This window comes from Muscardinus avellanarius (genome assembly GCF_963383645.1).
Source record: "Muscardinus avellanarius genome assembly, chromosome: 4".
In the NCBI taxonomy this organism is placed as follows: Eukaryota; Metazoa; Chordata; class Mammalia; order Rodentia; family Gliridae; genus Muscardinus; species Muscardinus avellanarius.
The window spans coordinates 104900346-104919873 of record NC_137789.1 but is presented as its reverse complement, the minus strand read 5'-3'; the positions used below and the strand labels follow the sequence as shown (position 1 = coordinate 104919873).

Sequence of the window (19528 nt, the reverse complement as noted above, 5' to 3'; positions counted from 1 at the left end):
GCTTTTTCAGGCTAAGCTTACCAAACAGAAGCTTCTTTTTGGCCTGTGGGCCCTTTGGCTCAGCCATTTCTCCAGTGGGTATTCTCTGTTTTTGGAGCTTCTCACAGAAGGCTGTGAGAACACAGGCTAAGCTGACAGGTTTTTACCATGTTTTTTGTAGGAATTTGTTAGGGGAAAATGTGGTTCTGTGAGCTGTTTGCCTTTCCTTGATATGAAGATGTCAGTAATGTTCTGGGAGAGTAAACCAGATGCTTTATTGTCTCTCTGTCCTCATTCATGAAGTGGCTATTCCTATGTCCTCATCTATGAGGCTTTAATGGTTTTTAAATTTTTATTTTTATTAACACATCTGTGAAAAAGATTAATTTTCTGTCTCGTATACTACACATTTTCCAGTCTTCCCTTTGTCTAATTTATTTACTTTTTATTTTATTGGTGCATTGTGGTTACACATCATAGTAAGGTTCAAGTGATACATTTCTGTATGCAACAGTATCTTGGTGCATTTCCCTCCACACACACCCTGCTCCTCACTTCCTGTATGTGCTAGTGCTATTAATCGTTGTACATCCATACACAAGTGAAGCATTAGAGAGTTATACCAACAAACTATTTTTTCTTTGTGGTTTTTAACATTAATTCTAGGCTTTGAAAGTCATTTTCCCTTTAGTTTCTAAAGGTGTAATTGAAAATGTTTTCTCTGTGTGTGCTTATATTTAACTTTTATATTTGTCAGAATTTATTTTGATGAATGAGGTGTGGGTATAAATTGATAGTTTCCCCTTTAAGATCGTTAACAAAGTTATCCCAGTACTACTTATTGAATAACTTGTTCCTTCCTATAATTTTGGGCTGCTCCCTTTGTTTGCTACTATACTCTTCTGTATAACTCAGTGTGCACACATGTGTGTATAGATTTCTTTTGTATATTTGCAGAGAAATTTAAGCATATGTTAAAAATAGCCGTGATAGCTGGGTGTGGTGGTGCACACTGTAATTCCAGTCCTGGGGAGGCTGAGACAGGAGGATATCAGGTTTACAGCCAGCCTCAGCTACTTAGTGAGGCCCTCTACAACTTAGTGAGACCCTGTTTCAAAATAAAAAATAAAAATAGGGCTAGGGTGTAGCTTGGAGGTAGAATGGCCCTGGGTTCTTTCTCTCCTTCCTTCCTCTGTGTCTCTCTCTCTGTCTCTTTCTGTCTCTGTCTGTCTCACACACGCACACACACACGCACACGCACACACAAAATAGTAGTGACAATGTGCTTATTTTGCTTTTTAGTTTAATTAGAATAATATATATATATGTATTTTTTATTTTTTTCCATATTTTATTTTATTTATAAGTGGAACATATTGAAAGTGATGTACATTTATTTTTTATTTTTATTTTTTTAATAATTTTTTTATTGAACATAAATAGTATACATTTAAACTATATTTGGTGCCCTCTTCCCCCTACCCCCGTTTTCCCTTCCCCCCTCCCACCAATGGTTGTCCAGGTTAAACATGTCTTATTCATAATTTTACACATGTTCAGGTGTAGACCCTCATTAATCAAGATCGGCCTTCCTCCTCTCCTATCTTACCATTCAAACTTAGCTAGTATTTCCCCTCCAATATTTGGAGTCTCACTGGTGTCCTCTGTGTTTCCTAGTTTGGGCATATTAGAGGAAACATATGTACCTTCTCCTTCTGTGCTTGGCTGATCTCACTGAGCATAATGTTCTCCAGGGCTTTCCATCTTCTTGCAAATGATATAATTTTGTTCTTCTTTATGGCTGAATAGAATTCCATTGTGTGTATTTCCCACAGTTTTGCTATCCATTCTGTTGGTGGGAATGCAAACTAGTTCAACCAATATATATATATATGTATTTTTATTTACAGTTCTGGTGATTGAAGCCAGGGCTTTGTACATAGTAGGCAAGCACTCTTAACACTGAACTACATCCATAGTCTTTATTTTTAGAAACTGTCTCACCAGGTTGATCAGGCTGTCCTTGCTTGGGATCTTCCTGCTAAAAGGTCTCTTAAGAATTTTGCTGTGCATATTAAATTTTGGTTTGAGCTAGATCTCTCTCTCTCTCTCTCTCTCTCTCTCTCTCTCTCTCTCTCTCTCTCTCTTTCTTTTCTTTCTTTCTTTTGCAGTACTCTGAATTGAACCCAGGGGCATTCTGCCTCTGAGCTACACCCCCTGCCTTAATTTTTTTATTTTTTACTTTGAAACAGAGTCTCACTAAGTTGTGGAGGGCCTAAGTAGCAAAGGCTAGCCACAAACCTGCAATCCTCTGTCTTAGCCTCCCCCAGTACTAGGAATACAAGCGTGCACCACAATGCCCAGCTTAGATTTTTTTTTTAATGTTATTAGGAATTCTAATTGCTGCTTTCTCAAAGGCTTTGAAACTCTATAGTGATGTTAGGTTTTGTCACCTGTGGCATCTAATGGCAAAAATGGCTGATTTTGCATGTCTTTCTTGGGAGACCAGGTCTTAGTCCTGTACGGTGGTGGCTCCCCATCTTCACTGTGAACATACCTTGGGTTTCCTACAGTCGTGTGAGGCTCAAGTGTGTGCACATTGAACATGCCCCTGTTACCCTTGCTCTTTGGTACATCCCTGTCTTGTGAATGTATAGGCAGAAGCTGGGGTGCAGAGCAGGGTGCTACTGGGATCTAGCACCGTGAAAGTACAAGCAAGGGTGCAGGGAGGATGGTGGACTTTTTCGTGGGTGATCATTTCATAGGAGGCTGCACCTGGCTTCTTAGTTTTCTGGCTCCCGTGTCATTATCTGTATTTGTCTACAGCGTTGTTAGAATAAGCAGAATCGTTTGTTTATTTTGGCCATCTGGAAAGTGCACAGGACAGTTTAGTTGTGGAGCCATGCTGATTTTCGTTGTCAACAGGACTTCCTCCTGCTCATCTTAAAGGGGTGGCATTACCATCCTTGGTTCCCCTCAGTTTTTCGAAAGGTCCAAATAAATGTCCGAAAGAATTTAAGGTTCCAGCTGGCCAAGTGTTATATTAGACTGAGGCATAAGGGCATAGAAAATAGTACTGAAAAGATAAAGCAAATAGGCCTTTGTGATACAGTGAGAGGACATTACTGCAAATGCCTGGCAAACCCTGCTGGTGTGCACCCTTGGGAGAGCCTATACGCATGTGCGCATGGCACAGTCTTGAGCTTCACAGCAGCCCTGTGAACTGAATACTGGCTATACTCTAGGCTTTTACAGGCAGGAGGTATGGGGTTAGAAGTCTCTCCATTTGTATGAGGACTTGAATGTCAGTTTCTGACTGTTGATGTTTTGCTCTTGGTATTATCTCTCAGAAATAGAAGAGTGAGAGAGAAGCAATGGCCATCCCATGTCATCTGGGTGTATATGTGAAAGACAGCACAAAGGAAAATTAAATGGATTTATTACTTAGTCCACTTTTTTTGTGTGTGGTGCTGGGTATTGAACTCAGAAGCATTCTACCTTTGCGCTATATCCCCAGCCTGGTTTTACTTCTTATTTTGAAACAGGGTCTCACTAGGTTGATGAAAGTCTCACTATTTGGGAGGCTGTCCTTGAACCTGTGATCTTCTTGTCTCAGCCTCCCAAGTACTGGGATTAGAAGCATATGCCACCATGCCTGACTTTCTTAGTCCACTTTAACTATTTGCACATTTAAAAAAACGGATTTATTGAGATATAGTTTACATCCATTACAGTTTAGTTACTTAAAATGTATACCCTTATGAGCTGGGTGTGGTGGAACACGCTTGTAATCCCAGCATTTGAGAGACTGAGACAGGAAGATTGCAGTTCACAGACAGCCATAGCAACTTAGTGAGGCCCTTTGCAATTCAGTGAGACCCTGTTTCAAAATAAAGAATAAAAAAAAATAGGGCTGGTGGTGTAGCCCAAAGGTAGAATGCCCCTGGGCTGCAAAAAAAGATCTAAAAAAACCCAAAAAGCATATCCTTATAGCATTCAGTGTACTCAAGACTTACTATATCCATCAACATTGCCAATTTTAAAGTATTTTCATTACTTTGAAAAGAAACTTTTCCCACCCCAGCCCTTGTCAACCACAAATCTACTTTTTGTCTCTATAGATTCACCTACTGTGGACATTCATGCAAATTTGTCATAATATATGAGCCTTTGTGACTGGCTTTCACTGAATATTTTTCAACATTCGTCTATATTGCATGTATCTGTACTTTATTTTTTTTATTCCTGAATGTGATTCCATTGAGTGGATAATGCCACATATTTATCTGTCAGGTGATGGACATTTGAGTTGTCCTGCCTTTTGGCTATTAGGAGTACTGAGCTGTGAACATTTGTAATCAGTATTTTGTGCAGTATTCATGAATGAGGTAGATGTTTTTATTTCTTTTGGGTGTGTGTGCCCTAAGAGCGAAGTGGCTAGGTCATATGGTAACATGCTTAACATTTTGGACTGTTTTTCAGAGCAGCTGCTGACATTCCTACTACTAGCATCAGGCTTCAGTATCACCATATACTTGCCAACACTTGTTATTTATCTTTAATTAGGTACATAAGTAAAATGCTATCTCATGTTTTAATTTGTATTTCTCTGATGGCTAATGAGTAACCAGTTATAATTGGGTTTGCTATTGAATTGTAAGAGAGTTCTTTAAGCCATACATAGTGGCATATGCCTGTACTCCCAGTATTTGGGAGGCTGAGACAGGAGGGTCTTTCGTCCATCTCTAGTTGAATCTTGTGCAGAGTGAAAGGTAGGGATTTAATTCCACTTTTCTACAAAATGGATAACCAGTTTTTCCAATATCAGTTGTTAAAAAGGCTCTTTTTTCCAGTGTATGTTGTGGGCAACTTTGTAAAAAAAAAAATCAAGTGTTTATAAGTGTGTCTACTTGTTTCTGCATCTTTTATTCTGTTTCACTGGTCTATTTGTCTGTTTTTTTTTTTTTTTGCCAATACCATGCTGTTTTCATGACTGTCACTCTGTAGTATAATTTGAAGTCAGGTATTGTGTCCATGGATCTTACTGCTGAGAATTGCTTTGGCTAGTCTGTATTTTTGTTTTGTTTTGTTTTTTCCTGAATTCTGGAACTAGCTTGTCAAATTTCTGCAAAGTCAACTCTCATCTTGATAGGAACTACTTTGACTTTTTAGACAGTTTGGGAAGAAGTGCCATCTGCCATTGAAGCTTATTTAAATATAAATATAAAATGCTAATCTCCCTCTTGGAAATTTTGAAACATGTTTTAGCCCAGTTATGTTTTTCTTCACTTCCCTCAGCTTAAAGTCCATGGCCCAAAATGACCCTGTCAGTAGAGACTATCTTCTGTAGAGAGGGAGACTGGACGGGAGGCTGGGATGAGCATGCCACTGCATCAGATTTCTGCCATTCCACCCCGGGATGCCACCTCTGCTAAAGTCTTCAAAAGTAAGACCAAAGAAAAGGAGAAGGAAGAACAGGTAATGAGAAAATACCCCCCCTTTTTTTGGTTTTGTTGTTCTTACTAAGATTGTATTAAATATGATCTAGAATTTTACTTTAGCTCTGAAGATTACAGTTTACCCTGGGGATATCCTCTGAGGCACGCAAATAGTTCTCCTCAGCAGCAATTGTCTTTTGTAAGGGTTCTAGGTTTTCAGATCTTGGTTAAGTTTACCTGGTTATGTCTAGTAAATAACCAGGATAATATTCTTTGAATTTGCAGAATATGATTCAAAGCATATATTTGTTGGAACAAAATTTTAGGAATGCTTTGATTGTTTCAGAGGGCACCATGTTAAATACCACACAGCCCATCTGCCCTCATACTGGTTGTGATCTGAATTGACCATCAAATATCATATGAGTTTAATAAGGTTGATGTTGGAGGAAGTTCAGGACTCTTGGTTCACGGCCAGGAATCAAGCATGTCTTTCTGGAGAAGACCGCATGTGTGTGGTAAGCTGTAACAGTGACCTGGAGTTGGTTAGGAGAAAGGGAGAAGGTAGAGCATCCTGGATTGAGGAGATGCTTCATGCTGGATGCCCAAAGATTAGAGCAAGGTACATTTAAGGAGAGTAAAACAGAGTAACTTGAGCATAAAGGTCAGATTGGGAAGTAGCAAGATAGGAGGTGGAAGAATTAGCAGGAAGTTACTTTAAGAAATTTTATTTTTTCTGTGTACAAGAAATGAATGATCATATTTTTGTTTGTAAAACTCACTGAGGCTGGAGTTTGAAGAATGGATTTGATAATTTGTAGGAAAACTAGTTAGAGGATTATTTAATAGCTTACAGAGTCCATGTGTGGCAAACATTTCCTGCAAAGAGCTAGATTGTAAATCTAGTCATACATTGCTTACTGATGGGGATACATTCTACATTCCAAGAAATGGGCTTGTAATGTGATTTCATCATTGTTCAAACATCATAGAATAGATTTAAATATACTAAGACAGGCAAAATGTCAGTAGTGATAGGATCTTACACAGTTGTGTGGTATAGGACTGTATTTTAGACTTTGTGAGCCAGACAGTCACAGCTACTCAGCTCTGTCACTATAGTGTGGAAACACGTGGAGAAATGTGTAAATATGTAGGCATGACTCTGTTCAAATAAAATGTTGTTTAAAAATCAGGCAGAAGCTGGATATGGTGGTAAACACTTGTAATCCCAGTACTTGGGAGGCTAAGACAGGAGGACCATAGGTTTGCAGCCAGCCTTAGCAAGTAGTGAGACTCTCATCAACCTAGTGAGACCCTGTTTCCAAATAAGAAATCAAATCAGGCTGGAGGAGTCACTTGGAGGTAGAATGTCCCGGGTTCAATCCTCAGCACCGCCAAAACAAACAAAAGAAATAAAAACAGGTAAAGGCTGGTTTTGGCACACAGGCTGATCCCTGCAGATCCTTGGCCCAGGAAAAAGGTATCATTGACCTTATCTGGGATAGCAGTAATGGGGAGAAAGGGAGATTTAGTTTCCTGACCCATTGGGTGTGGTGGATGCTTGTAGGGAGGGACATGAAGTAATCGGAGGTGCCGCCCAGCTTTTTCTCTCTTACCTTCACAGCGTGTTGTATAAACATTTGCCAGTTAGTTCTTAGAGAATTTCTATTTTATGGTTAAACTTAATCTTTGCCCATGACTAAGAAATAATGTCTCATTTGAATGTGAATTATTATATATGATGTTACATGATTCTTTCTCTTATTCCATAAAGCAGCTTTAAAAACATCTGTCATATTATCTTGAAGTACATGGACTGCAGAAAATAATAATTCTGGTATAAATTGAACAAAGTTTCCATATTCTTCATTTATGTTTTGACCAGTGCTGGTTGAAATGCTGGCTGAGGATAGTGGCAGGGTAGATAATTAGAGGATGTCATGTTATTTTCAGGATTTTATTTACTGAAATAAATGGAAGAATACCTTGAAATATTTTTCCCATATTCTGTCAATGGAAGATTTATTTAAATTAATACTTGGAGTAGATTTCTAAAATAACTAAACATAACCTTGGTCTTGGGTGCTTAATATATACCACCCCAAAACTGTCTGTTCATCATTCATTGCAGTGTTGAATTTGGACAACAGATGGCCGAGATTTCTTGGTACATATGTTGGACAGCTCTGGCTGCTGTAACAAAATACCACAAACCAAGTGGTTTAAACAGCAAACATTGATGTCTTACAGTTATAGAAACTGGAAGTGTGAGATCGGGGTCCCGCTTCCTGACCTGAGCAGTAGCCTAGCTGCCATGTCCTCGCCTACTGAGGAGAGAAGGAGGAAGCAAACTCCCTTGTGTCTTTTCGTCTAAGAGCACTAACCCTATCGTGAGGGCTCCATTCCCAGGACCCAGTTTTTCTCAGATGTGTCACCACCAAATACTGTCGCTTTGGGGACCAGGATCCCAGCATAGGAATTTGGGGCAGATAGACATTTAAACTGTAGCAGCATGTATATGAGAAAGTTATACAAACTCTGTGGAACAGAGAAAGGAAAATGTCCAATTTTAGGCCAAAAAGGGAGATTCTTCTAGATATATACCCGATGACAGATTTCATTGTAAGTAGATTTTCAATAAATGCTTATTGAATTGATCTATGTGGTAGGGTCTTCAAGGTTTAAATAAATGGCATTGACTGGTTTTATTTATGCAATTAGGGATTTGATTGGTATTGATGGAAAAGAAGCGAGTGCCTGGGACAAACCTGACAACACTGGTAGTCACAGGCCACTGTGTGGCAGAGGTGGAACTGCACTGAAAGCAGAAGCTGGCAGGGCCCTGAGAGCATGGGCAGCTGCCGGCATGGTGCTGGGAGCAGTGGTTATAGGTTTCTAAGGCCTGAAATGTGACATCATGATTGGTTAGAAGGTAAATTTGTGACCAGTGGAGCCCATCCCCCCCCCCCCCCAGTTTTCCTGGTACAAATTTAACCTCAAATCTTTCAGTATGATTTCTGAACCTCCTATGCTCGGAAGGTTCTTGAGGAAGAGATGAGAAAGCAGCTCTTCAGAGGAACCCCTCCTTTCTTTCTGTCCCCTTGTCTCCTGTTTTCAGAACTGCAAAGAAAAAACTTATCCCACTTTTGTCTCTTGCTATCCCAAAATTGAATTTGTGCTCAATTCTTTTTGTAGCACCTACTGCATGAGCCTGTGTCTACAATTTGTGTCTTCTTTGGAGAGTTGACTTTCATATACTAGTCATTACAGTTGATGAATAAGTAGAAGGTTTTGTAATTTTTAAAAGGATTTCTGTTGCCACTTCACTTTAGTAAATGTTTCTTAAAGAGGAGTATTTTTTTAGGGTTTTATGGACATTGATCCATTGCTTTTCAGACTCTGGTCTGCATATGGAAACTTGATGTCGTGGTTATATCACAAATACAAAGAAATACATTGTTTGATTCCAGTTAGACCTATACTAAAAATCATCCTGTGAATTGCTGCCGGCGGGGTGGGAGGGTGGGAAGGTTAGTGGAGCTGGTGCAGTGCCATGGAGCAGTGTGGGATCTGGGGCTCTGCAGCGGTGGCACCATGAGCGGGGGCATCCCCTACATCAGCAGCAAGATCAGCCTCATCTCCAAGGTGGAGATCTACTACGAGGATAGCCTCTACACCATCGACACCGAGAACTCCACTGTGGCCCTTGCCAAAGTTTGATCCTTTGGTACAAAAGACAGACCAACAGATCATCCAATACCACCTTGAGATGATGTTTTTGAACACATTATATTCCGTGGGAGTGATGTTAAAGACCTCACTGTTTGTGAGCCACCAAACCCACAATGTTCTTTGCCTCAGGACCCAGCTATTTTTCAGTAATCCTTAGGTTAATTTACTTCTTAATTCTAATCCTGGGTTCCTATGGATCTTTTTTGGCAGGATGCCAACATACTGTCAGTCCAACTTCATTAGTTGGGCAGCAGTTTGGTGCTGTTGGTGTTTCTGGAAGCTCCTTGACATCGTTTGGAACTGAAACATCAAACAGCAGCACATTATCTCAAAGTCGACTTTTGCAATTGGTTCTGCCTTTACACAGCATACAAGGGCTATAAAAACACAGTTATCTCAGGGTCGTTCAAGCCCTCAGATCTTTGAGAAAAAGTCCAACCATGGCATGGGACAAGCAGTACAGACCACCTCGGCCCACTTACCTGCTCCAGCACCTGTTGGGAGAAGGAGCCCTGCCTCAACGAGGCCTTTGCCATCTACCAGCCAAAAAGCAATAGAGAATCAAGAACACAGGTGAGCAGAAGCCCACAAAATTTCAAGACCAGAAATTGAGCAACTCAGAAATGATAGCAAGAGACAAGTAGTTCCAGGTGGTTCTTCTGCTCCAAGCAGAGGGTGCAGGGGTCGCCGAGGTGTCAGGGGAAGATTTGGTATTCCTTTAGATGGTCCTATGAAATTTGAAAAGACTTTGACTTTGAAAATGCAAATGCACAATTTAACAAGGAAATTGACAGATTTTCATAATAAACTTAAGATAAACTTGAGAAACAAGAGAAGCCTATAAATGGTGAAGGTAAAGGAGACTCAGGAGTTGATAGCCCAAAACAGTGAAGAAAATGCTGATGAAGAAGATCCACTTGGCCGGGCGTGGTGGCGCACGCTTGTAATCCCCGCACTTGGGAGGCAGAGACAGGAGGATCGCGCAGGTTCGAAGCCAGCCGCGTGTGCTGGCTTAGGAGACCCTGTTTCCAAATAAAAATGTAAAAATAGGTCTGGGAGTGTAGCCCGGAGGTAGAAGGGCTTCCAGGAACCCCAGTACCACCACCAAAAAAAAAAAAAAAAAAATGAAGATCCACTTGGACCTAATATAAGATGAAATCTTTCTTTGATAACATTTCTTGTGATGATAATGGGGAACAAAGACTGACCTGGGCTGAAGAACTTTTAAATGCTGATACATTTGGAATCCCATTTTGCCCAAACTGTGGCCGTGGAGGGTACCAAAGCAAAGGAGGTCTTGGTTTCCATGGTGGCAGAGGGCGTGGTGATGGCAGAGGTAATACCTTTACTATCCCTCGAGGAATTTTTTTTTTTTTTTTTTTTTTTTTTTTTTTTAGTGGTACTGGGGTTCTTGGAAGCCCTCCGGGTTACACTCCCAGACCTATTTTTACATTTTTATTTGGAAACAGGGTCCCCTGCGCCACCATGCTTGGCTTCCTCGAGGATTTTGTGGTGGAGTCAGAGGAAGTCATGGGGGCAGGGAGTTTGAAAAATTTGAATATAGGAAAGACAACAAAGCTGTTGCATAGTCTACAAGTCTTTGAAAATAGGTGAATTTCTAGCTCTTCATGGTCCTGAAAATTTTTTTCAGTCTTTGTGAAGAATAAAGAATGTGCTGTATATTTGTCACCAGCGCTGGGTTTCATTTGTTTGTTTATTTTCTGCTTAATTTCAGAGATACAGTGCAGTTACTAAGTATATTTGGAATAGTAGAAGGTTAAGTAATTTCTTATGTATAGTTAAGCTAAAGCAGTACTTCAGTGGGACTTATAAGTATTTTTTTCATTACTGAAAGATTTTTTTTTTCTTTTGGTGGTACTGGGGTTCCTGGAAGCCCTTCTACTTCCGGGCTACACTCCCAGACCTATTTTTTACTTTTTTATATTTGGAAACAGGGTCTCTTAAGCCAGCAAGGCTGCCTTCGAACCTGCGCGATCCTCCTGTCTCCGCCTCCCAAGTGTGGGGATTACAGGCGTGTGCCACCACGCCCAGCTACTGAAAGAATTTTTTATCACCAAATATATTTGGCAATTATTGCAAGTTTCTTGCAGATAGGGCCATGATACTGTGTTTTGAGCCACAGAGTGTGAGTGAGTGTGTGTGTGTGTGTGTGTGTGTGTGTGTGTGTGTGTCTGTCTGTCTGTCTATAGCTTTCTTTTTTTCTTTTTGGAAATCCTGTAATATGAGGTAGTTTATTTAATCAATTACTTAGGGTGCTGGATGGTAGAGAATTTTGTCAGTCAATCATGTACACACAGTAAAAACTATTTCTTAGGCAAAGGTAACTTTTTATATTGTAAAATTCCATATATTCAGTTGCCAGAGAAATATTAAGAACTTTGTGTAGATGTATAAAAAGCAACTGATTTTTTAAATAATAAATTTTTTTTCCAGTACCAGTGATGGAACCTGGAAGCATTCTACCTCCGAGCTACACCCACAGCCCTATTTTTTATACTTTATTTTGAAACAGGGTCTTACTGAGTTGCAAAGGGCCTAAGTAGCTGAGGCTGTCCACGAACCATGATCCTCCTGTCTCAGCCTCCCAAATGCTGGGATTACAAGCGTGCGCCACCACACCCAGCTAAGAATAAACATTTTAAAGTCAGCAAAAAATTGTGTACAGTTTAGCATAGAATTATTAGTAAATAAATTTTTAAAGTCCAAAAGTTTTACATTTCACCATTAAGTCAGTGTTTGGAAGTACACTTTTCATTTGACATTCTTTGTAATTTACTTTTCTTTTAGAATAATGTCCATTTCATCTTCTTGTGAACACATAAGAGTTTTAGGATCTACTGTTAGGAACAGCATCATTTCCAGTTAGATTAAGAAGAGGAAACACAGACGCAGATGCATAGAGAGTAGCTAACCTTTCCTTGGTCTCTAGGAAGAGCTTATTTCCAGCCCAGGAAGACTTCTCTGCTGAGTTCAGGAGCTGACGAGTCCAAAAGTTGCTATTGCCACTTCCTATAAAACACATCTGTCTTCACCATGGCTGAAAAATCTGCCACTTCTGTAGCCAGCACTGCTGACTGAGGGGGAAGGTGCTGGTTCTGGAGCCAGGCCACTGTTGCCATGGATGTGCTGAGGAGATGCCCTGCTCTCTGCCTTTCGCCCCCATGTCTCCTTTTCAAACCAAAGACTTGAGCATGACCACCTTGGATTGGTGAAGTCTAATCAGGCCTGATTCTCCATAAAATACATTTTTTTAAACTTTTTTCTCTCCACCCCTTTAAACTGAGATTCTGAAAGAACTAGTATACACTGTGGTATTCTGGAAAAGGGATAAACGAAAAGGTAATTCCATGGTTAGCTCATATTTAAACAGTAAGCTGCATGGACAGTGAAAGTGGTATTTTTCTTTCATTTGTTTATAAACTGTGCTATTTCTGGCCACTATTGGCCTCATCTTCTTGCTTCTGAGGTCAACAGGAGGATTTTTTACCATTAGGCATCAGGGTGATAGTTAAATAAACACTTTTATATTTGCTCTGTAGATAAATAAATGTTGACAGTTAATACTATACTCACCTGTGTCTGACATCTCCTCAGAAGTCAGCCTCACAATTGTCTAAGAAATAACAGTATTTTGAAGCACATTTACCATGCTTTTACCTCTTAATCATTGTTTTTTCCTCTACCAGATGAATTATTCTCTTATAATTAATAAATGTGTAATATTAGGAACCTGGAAAAACCTAGAATTTTAATATGTCAGAATTTTCCATCATCTAACATGGCTTCTAGTATAGTGCTTGAACCTACTCTGTACCATAAGGGCCAGCTCGTTTTGAAGGCCCTGTTAGAGTATTTACCATGGTCCTGACCTTCTACTTCCAAAGAGTGTTCTTCTGTGTTTTTTGGTTGCTAGAGATTTAAGGTCTGATAAAAACAAACTGTCTCAGCCAGGTGTGGTGGCGCACGCTTGTAATCCCAGCATTTGGGAGGCTGAGACCGGGAGGATCATGGTTCGCAGAAAGCCTCAGCTACTTAGTGAGGTCCTCTGCAACTCAGTGAGACCCGGTTTCAAAATTAAGAATAAAAAATAGGGCAAGGGGTGTAGCTTGGAGGTTGAATGCCCCTGGGTTCCATCCCTAGACCCCCCCACACACACACACGCACACACACAAAAAAAACCAACCTGTCTCAAGCTTTCTCCTATTGCTCAGATCTACTTTTTGCTTCCAGGAACTATAGTTTTATTCTTTAGGATAAAAATTCCTTGTTTTGAGATAGAAAAATAAAATCCTGAAATTTATTTATTTATTTGTTTTTATTTTTTATTTTTGTTGGTACTGGGGTTCCTGGAAACCCTTCTACCTCTGGGCTACACTCCCAGACCTATTTTTTATACTTTTATTTGGAAACAAGGTCTCTTAAGCCAGCACGGCTGGCTTCAAACCTGCGCGATCCTCCTGTCTCTGCCTCCCAAGTGTGGGGATTACAAGCGTGCACCACTATGCCCAGCAAATTCCTAAAATTTATATGGAAAAAAACCCCAAAATAGCCAAAGCAATTCTCAGCAAGAAGAACTATGTAGTAGGCATCACAATACCTGACTTCAAATTAATAAAAACAGAATGGTATTGGTACAAAAACTAATGTATAGGCCAATGGAACATTTACAGCCAGTTAATTTTTGACAAAGGTACCTAAATCATATGCTAGAAAAAAAGACAACCTTTTCAACAGATGGTGTGGGCAAAACTGGTTATCCATTTGTAGAAAAATGGGATTAAACTCCAACCTCTCACCCTGCACAAGCGTTAACTCAAGATGGATGAAAGACTTGGAAATTAGACCAGAGATTGAAATGACTAGACGAGGGTGTAGGAACAAAAATCCAACATGCAGGCACTGGTAGGAACTTCCTCCAAGCTCAGGAAACTAAAACAAGAATTAATAAGTGGGATGGCATTAAACTAAGAAGTTTCTGTTCAGTAAACTCTTCCATCAAGAGTGTAAAGAAAGAGCCTTCAGAATGGGAGATCTTTATCAGCTACTCTGCTGGTAGAGAACTAATATCTAGAATATATGACTAACTTTATATTAAAACAACTCCTAATAACCCAATCAAAAATGGAAAATGGAACCAAGTAGACATTTCACAAAAGAAGAAATACAAATGTTCAATAAATATGTAAAAATGTTCAATATAATTAGCAATCAGGGAGGTGCAATGCTAAACTACCCTGAGACCCATAGTGGTGGCACACAATTGTAATCCCAGTACTTAGAAGGCTGAGACAGTAGGATTGCAGAGTCACGGCCAGCCCCAGATAACTTAGTGAAGTCCTCTGCAACTTAGTGAGATCCTGTTTTTGAAAATAAAGAATAAAATATAGACTAGGGATATAGCTTGGAAGTAGAATTATCAATCCTCAGTACAACACACATATAAAAAATAACTGCATTGAGATTCCATCTAACTCCAATAAGAATGGTAATCATCAAGAATTCAAACAGCAAATGCTGGTAAGTATGTAGGGAAGTAACTCTTATATGCTGTTGCTGGGATTGCAAATTAGGGCAGACACCATGGTCCTCAGAGTCTTGGAATGGAATCATCATATGATCCAGCTATACCACTTCTGGGTATCTCTCCAAAGGAATTGAAATCAGAATATTACAGTGATACATTCATATACATGTTTATAGAAGCACAATTCACAATAGAAAAATTATGGAACCAACCTATGTGTCCACAACAGATGAATGGATTATGAAATTATGGGATATGCACACAATGGAATTCCACTCGGCCATGAGGAAGAACAAAATTAGGTCATTTGCAGGAAAATGGATAGATTTAGAGAATATTATGCTCAGATTAGCCAGTCGCAGAAATTCAAGGTTCATGTTTTCTCTTATATGCAGAAGCTAAAGAGTAATCATTGGGATATAAGAGGGACTGTAGATAATGGGGAAACCCCCACTGAGGTGATGGAGGTGTGTGGGGAGGGAGAATTGGTAAAGGAAACATTTCCATTGAGCTTATGTACATGCACAAAGTTACCAATGCCAGTCTCAATATCATGTACAGGTAAGGGGAGGGGGAGTGAGCTGGTGGCTGGGGGAAGCCCACCAAGTGCTTAGTGCATTTATGTCCTTATCAACCTGAGCTTCATTATGACACGAGATTATAATGCACCAGTAAAAGTATACTTAAAAAAATTTTTAAATTCCTTGTTTAATGTATCAGTTTGTTGACACTCAGCATTCTGGTTACCACTTTTAGACCATTCCTGGCTTCTTTTTGCATCTTGAATATGCATTTTTAAAACATTTCTGTTCCAGATTACTGTCAGGTTAGGCATCACCAACTCTGAGGCCATTTGCACAGCTTCTCAAGCCGCCTGTCTACCTCACCTGCAAGAGCCTCAAGAGGCTTTTTGTGTTCATCCTTTTTATATGTCTATAGCAGCACACTTGGGACTTGGTAATTTATAAGAAGAGAGCCTTATTTCATTTACAGTTCTGGAGGCCAGAAGTCTTCTGTTGGGGACCTTATGCTGCTCCATTCACTGCAGAAAAGCTGAATGTGGGTGAGCCAAGTGAGGAGGTCCCGGAGGAGCCAGACTCTCTGTAGCAACTCACTCTGATGACCGCTAACCTCCCTCATGGGAGCCATATTCATCCTAGCAGCACAGAACACTCCTAAAGGCTCCACTTATCCGTCAACACCAGTGTATTTGGGTCCACACCACAACATGAGTTCTGGTGTGGTCACACCACGTTCAAGCCGTAGTAGCATTTCTCACCCCTGGAAACCAGACTTACTGTGGTAATTGGTAGCTGTTCTGTATCTGTAGCTTTCCTTTGGGCCCTGGAGTGGCTCTTTCAGATCTGTTTCTGAGGTTGTTTTTTCTACCTGGTAAAAGACAGTGATCACAGTCTTAAAAAACAGACAGTGGTAAAGTCCTGGGATGTCTCCCAATTTATAGGAAATATGTAGCACACGTGCCATTTAAGAGTCTAAGATGACCTCTTAACTAAATGATTGCTTTCTGCTGTAAAGGCTTGTTTTCCTTGAGAGTGAAGAGGCAAATTCTGATGCTTTTCTAGACATAAAGAGAGTGGTACTGCTGAGCATTAAGTTTCAATTGATGGCTTTGAACTTCTAAGTTTCCTTTTGTACATATAAGTTTTGAAACATAAATGTAGATAAGACTACTACAACTTGGAGATATTGCCACTTATAGCCCGTGTATAAGAATCAGTTAAAATGCATTAAAAACTTAAATGTAAGGCCTAAAACCATAAAATTAATAGGAAAAAGTGAGGAAAAAACTCCATGACAGGTGATTTCTTAAAAAATGACCCCAAAAACACAGGCAGGGAAAGCAAATACAGACACATGAAATTGTAACAAACTAAAAGGTTTCTTCTGCAAAGGAATGGAAACAAAATGGTGAGGACAGAGGAAGGAATGGATTACAAAACTGTGGGACATGTACACAATGGAATTTTACTCATCCATAAAAAAAACCCACAATTGCAGCATTTAGGGGAATGGATGGAACTGGAGGACATTATGCTAAGCAAGATTAGTCAGTCACAAAAAGTTAGAAATCAAATGTTTTCCCTAATATGTGAAACCTAAGGTGAAAGGGGTCATAGGAGGAACTTTAGGTGAAAAAAGATATCCTACAGAAAAGCAAATAAGGCAACCTGACTGTGAGGATGGGAGGGGGGAGAGGGAAACCCTTTAAAGCACCCGATGCACGTATTCATATCGTAGTCAACCACTAAGCCAAGCATGGGGGGGAGGGAGTGGGGTGGGGACTGGGTGGGGGCTGGCAGGGTGATGTGTGCATTTATGTCTACACAAGTTTTTTGCCCCAATTATGATGTATAAATAAAATGCACCATAAAAAAGTAAAATAAAAAACAAAAACCCACAAAATGGTGAAGAGATAACCCAAAGATTAGGAGAAAATATTTGTAAAACATACATCAGATAAGGTGCTGATACCCAGAATATACAAGGAATTCAAACATTCAGTAACAAGGAAACAAGCCTAATAAAAAATGGTCAAAGAACTTGGATAGACGTTTTTCAAAAGAAGACCTAGAAATGGCCAAAAGATAGATGAAAAATGCTCGACATCTCTAATCATCAGAGAACACAGATTAAACCACAAGAGATACCATCTCACACCTATTAGATTGGCTGTTATAAAAAAGATGGAAGATAAATCTTGGTGAAGATACGGAGAAAAAGAAACTTTTACGATGTTGGTTATATTATAAATAAATACAGCATTTTGGAAAGCAGTATGGAGGCTTCTTAAAAAACTAAAAATAGAATGAGTGTGTGAACCAGCAATCCCATTTCTGGGTGTACACTGAAAGGAAGTTACAACATTATGCCAAAGAGACGTTTGCACCTCCCTGTTCATTCTGGCATTATTCACAGTGGCCAAGATGAGGAAACAACCTAAGCTTGAATCAGCAGATAGGCAGATTTTAAAATTCTGATGTATAACACAATGGAATACTATTCAGCATAAAAAAAAACACCCAGGAAATTTTGTCATTTGTGACACAGATAAATCTAGAGTGCATTATGTAAAGTAAAATAAGCCAGACACAGATAAACAAATACCACATGATTTGACCTAAATTGGAAATCTAAAAATAGCTAACTCAGTGAAGTAGAGTAGGATGGTGGTTACCAGAGGCCGGGATGTGGGGGTGGTTGGAAAAGGGCAGATGTGATTCAGTTAGATAGCAGAAGTAAGTTCTGGTTTGTTTGATTTTATAGTATCATATTATTGTATGTTTTAAAATAGCTATGGAAGGATCTTAAATTGTGCTAGTCAGCTTTCTGTCTCTGTAGCTAGTTAACTGAGATAAACAGCTTAAAAGGAAGAAGAGTTTATTTTTGGCTCATAGTTTAAGAAATTTTAATCAGCAGTTGGCTAAGCCCTTCTTATAGAAGAGGTTCTCATTTGATGTTACACTTATTCTCTTATGCTTGCGTTAGAGAGTAGGAGGCTCCAGGAATGGGATAGAATTGTGCATGTGCACTTACAGTCAGTTGATCTTCAACACAGGGGTCAAATACATATGCTGGAGAAAAGACAGCCTTTTCAACACTGAAAGGAAGCCATTATGCCAAACATGTTTGCACCTCCATGTTCACTGCAGCATTATTCACAGTGACCAAGTGGCCAAGGTTCTGGGAGAACTGCCTATGCAATTTGTAGAAAAATGGAACTAAATCCTTACCTCTCACCCTGCATAGGAATCAACTCAAGATGAATCAAAGACGTGTGAGTTAGGCCAGAGATTATGAAGCTAGTAGAGGACAGCATAAGTTCAACACTCCAACATATAGGCACAGGTAGAAGCTTCCTCCACAGGACCCCTCAAAGCTCAGGAAATTAAAATAAGAATAAGTGGGATGGCATCAAACTAAAAAGTTTCTACTCATCAAGGAAATCATCAAGAATCTAAAGAGAAAGTCTACAGAATGGGAGAAGAGTAATTCCTCTGACAGAGGATTATTATCTAGAATATACAAAGTACTTAAAAGGCTTTACACTAGAAAAGCATAACTCAAATCAAGAAATGGGCAACTGAATTGAATAGACACTTCACAAAAGAAGAGATACAGATGGCCAGTAGATACATGAAAAAATGCTCAACATTGTTAGCAGTCAGGGAGATGTAAATCAAAAACACACTGAGATCCCATCTAACCCCAATCAGAGTGGCCATACCAGCTCACAACTCACAGTGCAGCAGCAAGGGGAAGGTTTCCAGACACACAGTGGCACACGGCGTCCTTGTGACACACGAGCCAGTGAGAAGCACCGGGAGACCTCCACACAGACAGAAAGGCACAGGGTGTGCCAAAGTCGGATGCAGAGTCCGTTCTGGAAGCAGCAGTTTCCCTTTAAAACAGGAGAATTCCTGAGTACTGTGGAATAGTTTTGAAACTTGAGTGGTGTAACACATAAACTCATAAGTGCAAGAAAAGAAAGTAACAAAATGAAGGGAAAAGAGAGACTCAGGGCAAGGAGACTCAGAAAACATTATGTGCAGAAGCAACATATAAATTAGAAGTGGCTAGGAACCAAATACTCATGACCCCCAATTATCTCACTGGGCACACAAAAGCTTGAAGTATTTCTAGTAGTGTAGAAGAAAAAGAAACACCAAAGAAGCTAGGTGAAAATGAAGGCTGCAGGGAACGGCGGGGGGTGGGGGAATATCACAGGTGACTGGCTCTGTAGAGGCAGAGGCCAGATGGGAGGAGTTTGGGTCTCTGGTCTTTGGCTCAGCTTCTTCCTGGAATTGAGCCT

General features: G+C 39.9%; 1 protein-coding gene and 1 pseudogene across 2 annotated transcripts in view; both read left to right on the top strand.

The window, feature by feature from the left end:
* Nucleotides 1–5355: 5355 nt before the first annotated feature.
* The window catches only part of LOC308262380 (uncharacterized protein), a gene marked incomplete at both ends in the record, with an annotated part of 37311 nt that continues 23138 nt past the window's right edge, over nucleotides 5356–19528 (top strand). The window contains one exon of the mRNA XM_080694802.1: nucleotides 5356–5457. Coding sequence (XP_080550928.1) covers nucleotides 5356–5457 — 102 coding nt within the window. The remainder of the gene's footprint in view (nucleotides 5458–19528) is intronic.
* LOC308262620 (protein LSM14 homolog A-like) lies at nucleotides 9015–10741 on the top strand (annotated as a pseudogene). The gene is made up of 3 exons: nucleotides 9015–10095; nucleotides 10305–10548; nucleotides 10656–10741. The product of its transcript is annotated as a protein LSM14 homolog A-like (transcript).